General features: G+C 33.7%; 1 protein-coding gene across 1 annotated transcript; it reads right to left on the bottom strand.

Annotated features, from left to right (window-relative positions):
* Positions 1–7197: 7197 nt before the first annotated feature.
* twist1b (twist family bHLH transcription factor 1b) lies at positions 7198–8796 on the bottom strand. The gene is given in 2 exon segments (NM_001017820.1): positions 7198–7667; positions 8057–8796. A coding segment is annotated over 1 exon segment (510 nt). The 5' UTR covers positions 8604–8796; the 3' UTR covers positions 7198–7667; positions 8057–8093.
* Between the last annotated feature and the right edge of the window lie 3319 nt (positions 8797–12115).

The following is a 12115-nucleotide window of genomic DNA, read 5'->3' as shown; positions in this document are numbered from 1 at the left end:
TGCTTAAATTAAAATTATATTTTGAAACAGATTAGTCGACAAACCCCAAGACAGCCAAATATAGTGTTTAAATAACTTTTAAAGAGGGAAGTTCATCCAAAAATGCCATTAATTTAATTATGCTAAAATTTACATTTTCGGGTTCAATTATCTCTTTAAAGCGACGCAGTGGCGCAGTAGTGCTGTCACCTTACAGCAAAAAGGTCGCTGGTTCAAGCCTTGGCTGGTTCAGTTATCATTTCTGTGTGGAGTTTGCATGTTCTCCCCGCGTTTGCGTGGGCTTTAAAAGACATGCAGTACAGGTGAATTGGGTAGGCCAGGGGTGGGAACGTTTTTTCAGCAAAGAGTCATTTTTGATTTTTTTTAGCAAAATGCATTTTTAAAGAGTCATTCGGGGTGTGTGTGTGTATATACAGTTGAAGTCAGAATTATTAGTCCCCCTTTGATTGTTTTTTTTTTATATATCTGTATTTCCCAAATTATGTTTAACAGAACAAAGAAATTTTCATAGTGTGTCTGATAATATTTTTTCTTCTGAAGAGTCTTATATGTTTTATTTTGGCTGTATATATAACATATATAACAACAACCATTATCTATGTCTATGCACAAGTCAAAAATAAATGAATATGAAGTATCACATGTTGAGCAACTCCACGTATGAAGAAAGGACAATTTATAGTTTTTTTTCCATTCACCATCACCACTCATGATTGTTGAATTTACGTGCGTGAGGTTAGCATAAAAATGTAAGTTGCATGCCCTTTATTGGTGCCGCGATTCGAGTTAATCCACAGCACCACAGACATGCATTGGTTGAAAAGTTCTATTATTGTAAACTGAGTTCTTATTTATTTTGCTGTAAAAAATACAATAAAAGGGAATTGTAATTGTATTTGCAATAAGAAACTGATTTCTAGTGGTGGTGTAAAATTTTAAACTTCAAAACATTATTGAAGGGAGACAGCTGGAGAGCCACATATTTTTGGTCAAAGAGCCACATGTGGCTCCCGAGCCATAGGTTCCCTAACCTTGTGGTAGGCTAAAATTGTCCGTAGTGTGAATGAGTGAGTCTGGATGTTTACCAAAGATAGGTTGTGGCTGGAAGGGCATCCACAGTGGAAAACGTGCTGGATAAGTTGGCAGTTCATTTCACTGTGGCGACCCAAAAGTAATAAAGGGACTAAGCTGAAAAGAAAATGAATGAATGAATTATCTCTTTAAAATGGTCTCGCAAAATACATTAATCAAAGCTGTTGCTATATATAACTCTATGGAATGAAATGAGTGTAGTTAACTCAAAATTTACTGAAAGTTAATTCTACTAGTTTTGAACTCTTGTTGAAGGTAAAGAGTTACTTGAATACTTCATTACTTTAACTTAAACGGAGTAAATAAACAGTTTTTGTATAATTTTTTTTTTTTTTTTTGTAACTTAAATGGTTTGTAGCAATCGGTTTCCTTAAACGGTTTGAGTTTTCTTAACTTATTGGTTTTTACAGTACTCTGTTGGTTTAAGTTTTTTTTTCATTTATTGGGTTTTACTGTGCTCAAATTGATTCGTTTACTCAAATGGATTAAGTTCACAGTACTTATTAGGATTAGTTTTTGAACTTAAATGGTTTGTTGCAATTGGTTTCCTCAAACGGTTTGAGTTACCATAACATTTTAGGTTTTCCAGTGTATAAATATCAAATGAAAGCTTATTTTTAGAGCACACTTAGTTACAACCTTTGGTTGACCAAGGTGCTGTACAATAGCAGTAGCAGGTAAAAACAGCAATAAAATAAAAACAACCATATAAAACAATAACAACACTAAAAGTTTCCAAGAAATAAGCAATTTAATATAGCGTGGAACTGCCATTAGGGAATAATAAATTTAATATTGTTACAATGGTATACTGTATGTTACTCTGATCAAAGTGTTGGTCAAATGTGGAAAGCGCAACCATTTGATTAAATTTGGGTAAAAAAGTTTTATGAAAATATTTAGCCTTGCAGTTTGGTTTTGTCAACATTTTACAAACTTTGAGTTGAAGCGACCCAAACTCTTTTGTTTTAGATTGGTGCATATGCTTGTCTTCTATTATGGAACTTCAGCAATCAGCATAAGCTATTATAGATATATTAACAACAGTCTAAAAAAGCAGTGTAGGACTAATCAATACAAAACCAATACTGTAAACACAGTTTTTACAATTAAAGATGGAATATGATTAAAACAATACCGTATATAATTGTATTGCCTTAACACATTGAACACATTTCTTTAAATAGTGCAGATGACATATCTGCAATATACGTACATGGCTAAGAGCACAGTCATTAGACAAACTATTGAGTGGTACTGCTAGTTTTAAGAGTATTATATTTGTTAGAATATTGGTATAGTAAGTGATGTTAAATAAGTTTCATTCAAAACGTTTCCTTTTATTTCAGTAAAAATTGACATTAAGAAAAAAAGGGGTTTGGACGGTAAAGTATGAATTTAGTATGACCTATAGCTGTGCTTTGAAACTAACAGGGCCCTTCAAAACTCATTCTAAAGGACAGCTTCTTGAGATTAATGCTTTCTCTTAAGTTCAATGCTAAAATATGTTGCCAAACAATTTTGATTTTTGCAAAAACAATTCCTAATTTACTACAATAAAATGTACTAGGAAAGTACATACAATTATAGGATTATGTTAAATTATTGTAGTTTATAATAATATTTTAGCTCCAGTCATGCTTCCAGGATGTAGCCTATTTCTAAAGCTTGTTTATGGATCAGATTTTCTTTTTCGACTGAGCATCCAGTAAACACCACCAAGAATAGGAAAACATCACCAACACACTGTATTAACTTCCATGATCTGTTTATCCTTCCCGCAAAAGACAAGTCTATTTAGGGACAAGCAGATTGCACAAATAAACAGCTCTCAAGATGTGTAACCTCTGCCATTATTATGCATGAAACGCCACAATGGATTTGTGTACTTCTCGTGCAGTGCTCTGATTGCCTGTTTATTTTCACAGCAGCCCTCCAGAGCCAGTGGATGCTGCGCCAACCAGCGCGAGGTGCCAAGTCTCTCCAGCCATTTCCTGTGTGTGACATCATTGTGTATCCCCTAGCGGCAGCATGATGCGTGTCCTGTCTGCTCTCTGGGTGGTGTGTGCTAAGCATGCTGTAAACCAGGGGGTTCAGCATTCCCTTTGTTCAATGGGTTTGAAAGGGGACTTTTGATACTCTGTCACTCTTAATGTAACACTTGCCCCACCAGTCTAAGCCTAATGCAACCACTGTAATTTAACTACCATCAGTCTGAAGCAATTCAGCTTTTCGTTTTTTGTTTTTTTTTCACATTTCTAAAACACTAACTTTGACAGCTTTCCTGTCAAAGTGATATTTTCCAAATGCTGAAAGACAAGACCGTTTTTCATTCTTGATTTTATTAACTGACTAAACTTTTACTATTTTATTTTGTATTGAAAAGACAAACCTCTAATGTGCCTGTGGATCTTTCCCTTTCTTGTCACATAAGCTAACACAAAATTCACACTTTTCATACAGTTAAACATAGTTATTTCAATATATTTAAGATATTAATATTGTATATATTTAAATTTGCATGTGAAAAATAAACAATGGATTACATATTTCATATATTTCTGTTATGTGTTTGTTGAAACCAACATCTACATTTTTTTATTATTTCCATACGATATAAATACATATCCAAATCAGCAAACTCTAAACAATAAATTACACATTTTAGTTTACACATTTTAGTTTGTATAAAGCTATTGAAATTAATATCTGCTTATGTGTTCAGTTAACTCAGCTTTTATCCTAGATTGCTTAATTAAGGTGTAGTTCTATTTATTAATAAATAATTTGACAACCAGCCTGTAATCATGCCAACAAAACCAACATGCAATATGAATCCTGTTAAAGTAATTTCCTGACTTGCTCTTAATTATTGTTGCTATAGTATTACTGAAATTAATAATCATTTCTTAAGTTGTTGAACTGACATCAGTGTTTTAGTTCCTAGCTTTGTAGTAGACCTACAGTATCTGCTTTATGTAACTCTATAGTACTATAGGAACAAACTTTGACCCAAGCATAACTGTAACTCTGCACCATTTCCAGATTATTAGCTCTCAATGTTACGATCTACAGTAATCTCTGTCTAAAAAGCTCTAGCTTTTAGTGCAGAAACATGTCTTTATTCATTAGCACAAGTGTTTAATGTTCACAAAACAGTTTTTCAAGCTGTAAATAAAAGGACAAAGGGTTCAAAGGAGATTATTAATATTACAACAGTGTTAACTTACTGTTCAAAACATTACAATTAGATTAAAATCCTATAAAATGCAAAACAAGCTAAATAAATCTAAGAAAAAAAATTGGAATGACAATACAATTCTGCAGTACCCACTTCCACTAAATCACAATTAATGCATAAACATTTGTTGTTGTTGTTTTATGTTGATTATTATTATTATTAATATTATTATTATTATTATTATTATCATCCAGATTTTTGTTAGGTAGACTGCTCTATCAAAAGATCAAGTATAGGCCTGTTAGTGGCTCATCCACTAAACATTTTGTGGCATCAGATTTCGATCTCTTTTCCGTAGGATTTTAAAAATGACTGCAGTTCTGCAAGTTGCACCTGTTTCGGAGCAGAAGATCTGCTTGTCGTTTTAGTGGAAAAATATTTCCTTCATAAAGTGAATTGCCAGCAGTTGTATGAGCTGTTGCGAGCAGCTGTGTAAATGAACAAGTGCTCGCTTTAACTTCCATCTTAACTTTTTTTATTAGTAGCTATTATTATTATTATTATTATTATTATTATTATTATTATTATTATTATTATTATTATACATAGAGGTTTTGCTTCTTGTCTTTCACAAAATAAAGTTATTTTAATTGACAAATAATAATAATAATAATAATAATAATAATAATAATAATAATAATAATTGTTAGTGCTATCAGTTTGCATGCGACAAAGAACTCAATGAATGATGTTAGGTTATTTTTTTTTTGTCTGTGCAATAACGGTCCGCTTGCGGCCGAAATCCTAAATATAATAATAAAGCTAAATAGCATATAGGCTACTAAATAAAATAGCAGTACAAATAAAAGGCTACATATAAATGTTGGGTTGTTTGAACAAATTAAGGAAAACCGGACTATTTTCTTAGACATTAAAGCAGTTTTACAAGTTAAAGATCTTTATCGTATAATGTTCATAATCTAAAACCTGACACATGATATGCATATAAGAAAGGAGTTAAAGTTTGAAGTAGGCTATAACTATGACTTTTATTCATATTTCCAACCTTCCGCATATTAGGCCGCAAACTCATCCACCTTTGGACAAAACATAACAAACAAACGAACACAATGCAAATACATTGAAAGTCATTTTGGCTAGCATCACCATCCTGTACATTACCTGTTAGAGCAGCAAATACACGGTTTTCGTTATTTGGGAAACTCATTGCCTTCTCGACACCGGATCCCACAGGCACTGATTTAAAGCAAAAATCTGAAATCACCGTATACAGACGTCGAGTCTCCGAGGACAAACCAGCGTCTCTCCACGCGCTTGATCCCTTCAAGAAAAGCCAACGCTTTGTTTCTTAGATTTTCAGTATAGTCTATTTAAAGGCGGACCTCAAACATCTGAACATCTGTTCAATTCACGTGACTCTAAAATGCTAACATCTGTTCAAAATAAGTTCGTGTGCCTCAAACAACCATTTGCCAAATGCCTTACAAGTGGAAATGAACTCAAACTTTTTTTCCAGTTTTTCCCTCAAGTTCACTGAATGAGACCTTTATGACATTATGTAGAAAATGAAAACTATTTAAACAAATACTACTGCAATTAAAAAAGCTATTCACAATTACATTTTTATTTTAAATAACTCAATATGATTCGTCTTTAAGTTTCTCGAAGGGATTTTACTTAGGTTAATGTTACAGTGGCTCAGCATATACAGGCCAGCTTCATCCACCCCACCTTCCTTCCCATGTTCTCCTGAAGGAGTCTTAAGTTTCATTACATCTGGGAATTCCGCACATGCTTCAAAACCCAATTACACACCTTCAAACGTGCACGTGCTTTTATTTAAAATATTCCATGATTCCAAAATACTTTCCCAGACTTCATTAAAAAAATGCAACTGTCAGTGCACTACATATATGCATATAGTTCAACGCCGATACAGACCACGAACGCAGTGGAAATGTCAACAGGCCTTTCCGATGAAAAAAAAGATTACGCGGATTTCTATTTGCACTAATTTAAATTAACATCCAAATTAATTTGGTGACACCCCGATATAACAGACTACTGTATAAATAAATAGAGGTGTTTTAGTTAGCTCTCTATATATTTATTTTTATTGTTATTATTATTTTTTTAATTAACAAAATTAATGAGTGCTGTTGTACCCCTTGCACACAGTATTTTTGGAGCAGCCTCCAGGCTATACATCCACTGCAATCTCTGGGGATGGGACTGTGACGCACATGTGTATTTGTGAAGCTCTGGTTGGATGAAACCAATGATTTTGTGCAACTGTAAAAATACTAATCTGGATTTTGAATTTTTTTTTCTCTCTTGACCTCGTTCTTCTTTTTTCTTTCATGAACTGACATTGTTGTCGAACCCATGCCACTAAAAAGCCGAAATAAATAGGACTTTCAATAAAAAAAAATCCTTAATAGACAGGCACATCGAAATTAACTAAAACAAACTCAGTATTACATCACAGTATTACGCAATCGGGGGTGAAAAAAAATCAATCATATCACATATTTAGGTAAAGCAAAGTTTTCTCTACAATTTAAACATTGCATTACAATTAATTCTGTATCGAATTGTTAAAATGGATCAATTTTAAGGCAATACAATTATAGGCTACCATTTTGTCATTATTTTATTTGTATCATATTTTCATTAGGCTATATATTTTGTCTCTTATTTTTATAGCCCAATTTTAATGTTAAACATCGCATGTGCTATTTTTAATAGCAAAGTATTCCTCAAAACATTACTAAATGACTTGCAATACAAATTTGTAAAAGCATAACATTAATTTACTGCATTTTCCCTGCTCATTGTTTCCTAAATCGACCAGAATCGAAACAATTAAAAGTGAATGAATTTCGAAATATTAACTTGAAATATTTCTTAAAATTCTTCATTTTTTTATTACAGAAATACACATTTATTTACAAAAGTAATAAAAAATAATAATGCATTTCAACACATTTGATACATTTACTTTCATTTCAAAAAGTGTGTCATCAATAAATAAATAGAATTGTACTAAAGCTTTGTATTTGCACAGGATTCGAACTAGAGGCTTCAATTCCCATTTTCTTATCGACAGTCCTTGTAATGCAAATTCACTTTCTTCCAGAAAGTTATGCACATCTGAGTCTTCCAAAAAAAAAAAAAAAAAAAAAAAACATGCATATGCACATATTTCCAACATTCGTCGTCATAAGACTCGGGAGGAAATCCATATGACAATTCGCTGTCCGTGGCCTTCTCTCGGTAACAGCCATGACCTCTGTTGGAACATTTGCCGTTTTCCCCAAGATTATGATGGAATTAGCATTGGTCCTCGTGTTTTCCCAGCTCACGGTTTGACCTGCGAATAATAGCATGGTTTAATGATTGCTATAGGTAAAACATTATTTAAAAATAGTTTTTATTCTGAGAAAATAATAAAATGCGATTGTGCAAAATGTAGCTAACAGGCCGTAGTGGTTGTAAACAAACTCAGTTTCGTTACATGCAATAGCTGTTTAGCAGCTTCTTTGATAAAGCTACATTTGGGCCAATCTTAATTATTTCTTTCTATTACTATCACTAAACAGAGAAGCAGTGTAAAAAAGCCATACTGATAAACAAATCGAGCCCTGAATTACATGCAACAGTTGTTGGGTTTACAATCTGTTCCTAAACTTGTAGAATTGAGCTTACTTAATAGTTTACAAAGTTGCAGCATTAAAAACGAGGCATATTGTGAAAGCGTACCATTTAAAAACAAAACAAGAAAAAGTTTCCCTGCACACTAGTGAGATGCAGACATGGACCAAGCGCCCTCCATCCTCCAAACCGAGAACGCGTAGCTCAAACGCTCGTGAGCAACATAACTACAACTTGCCATCTTGGAGTCCAGCTCGTCACTCTGTAGAACCTGACAGAGAAAATCGATGTACCTGGCGGCGAGTTTCAGCGTCTGTATTTTGCTCAGTTTATCGGAAGGTAAAGTGGGGATGATTTTGCGTAAAGCCGCAAACGCTTCGTTGAGCGACTGCGTCCTCTGTCGCTCGCGCACGTTCGCCATCACGCGCTGCGTCTGCAGCTCCTCGAAAGACTGAGGGCTGTTGCTGCTGTTGCTAGACTTTTTCCCCCTTTTCCCAAGGGTCGAGCTATCGGAATCCTCCCCGTTTTTCTTGCACGACCGTCTTTTCCTTGCGCACCTTTTTGGTGGCCTGTCGGGCTCTCCGTCGCTGTTGCTGAGACTGTCCGCGGGAGACACGGGGGAGCTGGAGGAGTCTCGCGCGGGCTCTTCGGGCATCTCGCTTAAGTCTCTGCTGAAAGCGCGTGCGAATAAGGACGTTATTCCTGCATGAGGGTGAAATACAATTCCACGCGTACGTTTCGTGTTCTGGAGGAGATCACTAGGTATTCCAAGCAACTTTGTGTTAGGTTGAAAGGAAAAAAGTTAGGGAGCTCTTATAGTCTGGTAAAGTGTTTGAGAGGAGAGAGATGATTGGCCAAGAAGGCTTAATACGCGAGAAGGAGGGTGGGGGGAAACTTTTCTTTTAAACTCAAGATATTTTCCTTGACATGTCTGACAGTTCTTTGATGAACAGAAAAAACAGAGATTGCATGCTCAACTACTGAAATGATTCGTTGTGCTTTGATTAGATTTTAAAACAATGCACAGCCGGCGCACTTTGGAATCAACTCGGTATTTCCTGTAATTATAACTTTCACTTAAATGAGTTATTGATTACTTCATCTCACGAAATATTTTATTTGAACAAAAATCACAATGGATACAACATTTTATATATATTATATATTAAACCATTTAAGTCCAAAAACTTACCCTAATGAGTAATGTGAACTTAATCCATCTGGGTAAACAAAGCAATTTAAGCCCAGTAAAACCCAATAAATGAAAAGAACTGTAAAACACTATAAGTTAAGGCAACTCAAACCGTTTGAGAAAACCAATTTCTACAAACCATTTAAGTAAAAAAAAAAAAACTAATTTTAGCACTGTGAACTTACTCCATTTAAATTGAAGTGATAAGATATTCAATTATCTTTTTATTTCTTTAGCCATTGTGATTCTTGTTCAATTATAAGGTTTTGTGAGATGAAACAATTAGCAATTAATTGAAATTTATACATACATACATACATACATATATACATACATACATATATATACATATATATATATATATATATATATATATATATATATATATATATATATATATATATATATATATATATATACGCACGCACGCACGCTCACACACACACACACACACACACACACACACACACACACACACACATATGTATGTGTGTGTGTGTGTACAGTTGAAGTCAGAATTAGAATTATTAGCCCCCCTGAATTATTAGTTCCTGTTTATTTTTGTTTCCCAATTTCTGTTTAACGTTGACAAGATTTCTTCAACACATTTCTGAACATAATAGTTTTAATAACTCATTTCTAATAACTGATTTATTTTATCTTTGCCATAATGACAGTAAATAATATTTGACTAGATATTTTTCAAGACACTTCTATAAGTGACATTTAAAGACTTAAAGTTAATTTATTTAACTAGGCAGGTTAGGTAGGCAAGTTATTGTATAATGATGATTTGTTCCGTAGACTATCAAGAAAAAAAAATGCTTAAAGGGGCTAATAATTTTGTCCCTAAATTGGTGTTTTAAATTTTTAAAACTGCTTTTATTCTAGCTAAAATAAAACAAGTAAAACTTTGTCCAGAAGAAAAAATGGTCACACTTTACAATAAGGTTCATTAGTTAATGGTACGTAATGCATTTACTAACATGAACAAACAATGAACAATACATTTGCTACAGTGTTTGTTCATGTTAGTTAACATTAGTTAATGAAAATACAGTTGTTCATTGTGAGTTCATTTTAACACATGGTGCATTAACTAATGTTAACAAGCATGAGTTTGGATGTTAATAATGCATTAGTAAATGTTTAATTATGATCAATAAATGCTGTTAGTGTTGTTTATGATTAGTTCATGTTAGTAAATGCATTAACTAATGAACCTTATTGTAAAGTGTTACCGAAAAATATTATCAGACATACTGTGAAAATTTCCTTGCCCTGTTGAACATAAATTGGGAAATATTTAAAAAAGGAAAAAAAACATTCAAAGGGGTGCTAATAATTCTGACTTCAACTGTATATATATAAAGTTGAAGTCAGAATTATTAGCCCCCCTTTTTTTCTTTCCCTAATTTCTATTTAAGGGGGAACATTTTTTTTTTCAGCACAGTTCTAAAGATAATAGTTTTAATAACTCATTTCTAATAACTCATTTATTTTATGCCTTTGCCATGATGACAGTGCATAATATAATATTCACTAGATGTTTTTTCAAGACACTTCTGTACAGCTTAAAGTGACATTTAAAGGAGTAGGTTAATAAGGTTAGGGTTAGGGTAATTATTAGGGCAAGTTATTGTATAACAATGGTTTACTCAGTATAAACTATCAAATATATATAGCTTAAAGGGGCTAATAATTAAAAAAAAAAAAGACTTTCTCCAGAAGAAAAAAATATTATCAGACATACTGTGAAAATTTCCTTGCTCTGTTAAACATCGTTTGAGAAATATTTTAAAAAGAAAAAAGAAAAGGAAATCAAAGGGGGGCTAGTAGTTCTGACTAAAATTCAACTGTGTGTATATATATAAATTTCAATAAACATGTAACTTAGTGAGATTTATGTAATGTAATTTATCTTGAGTGTGACAGTCTGTCTCCTGGGATAAGAATTTCGTATAAAACACTAGACATACATCCTACACATGTAAAGTTTACATCATCAATAACCACATATTTTCAGCAAATGATATACGCCCACTGTAACACTGACTAAATATTTGCAAATTTCTTTCTTTCATAGACTTGTTTTTATAAAGTGAAATGACAAAAGTTCTCCACCAGGTGTCGTGATGTTCCGGTTGAAGTGGTTTGTTCGTTCTAAATTCACAAGTTTAATGTTTAAATTAAGTTCACAAAACTAAACGAAGGGCATTTTGTTGAAATGTATTAGAAATACAGGCTAATATAAAAGACTGGCAGGTGTCCAATGCCTTTTTCCCCTGTTTACAGCCCAAGACTAATACTCAAATGTAAAAACAAATACTCTTATCTTCCATTTGTGATGCTTCATGTTCAAATCCAGGGACAACATTAGAGAGTACAACACCCATAGCCTAACTGCAGGTCTTTCAGCGACCAGCGGATAACCTAATAACACTTGGGTCGTAGCCCTTCGAAAAAGACATAAATCTCAGTAATGTCCAGCATTCACCTCTTGCATAATTGAAAGTTGTTGCACAATTGTGCAGACAGGGCGGGGGATTGATAAACATGTTAGGGGATTTTGGTTCGATTTCAGTCCAATTTTTGTGCAGTCCTGTTTCAGCTGCCCGGGTCTTTTAAAAGACAAATCCTGGATTCACATTATACATCCAACACCACACACGTGGCATATAATCGATTTCCCTGCGCAGAACTGCTGAGTGAGTGAGGATTTTGACTTGCACTAAGTATGTGATGATGATTCACGCTCTGACTCAAGTATAGAGAAGTCCAAGAATCTGATATTTTACAGCTCCTCCTGCTGCAAGGCCAGATCCAGCACTGCACTACAGCCAGAGCACATCACTGAAGGCTCCAATGACTGCATAATCATTTATTAGATGGGCTGTGAGGAGCAAAAGCCTGGTCTCTTTGGGCCTATACTCCCATCATGTGCTGAAACAAGCCATCAGCAGTGTATGGTTGCA

This window comes from Danio rerio, chromosome 16, assembly GCF_049306965.1.
Source record: "Danio rerio strain Tuebingen ecotype United States chromosome 16, GRCz12tu, whole genome shotgun sequence".
Classification (NCBI taxonomy): domain Eukaryota; kingdom Metazoa; phylum Chordata; class Actinopteri; order Cypriniformes; family Danionidae; genus Danio; species Danio rerio.
This window is presented reverse-complemented; position numbering and strand designations above follow the sequence as displayed.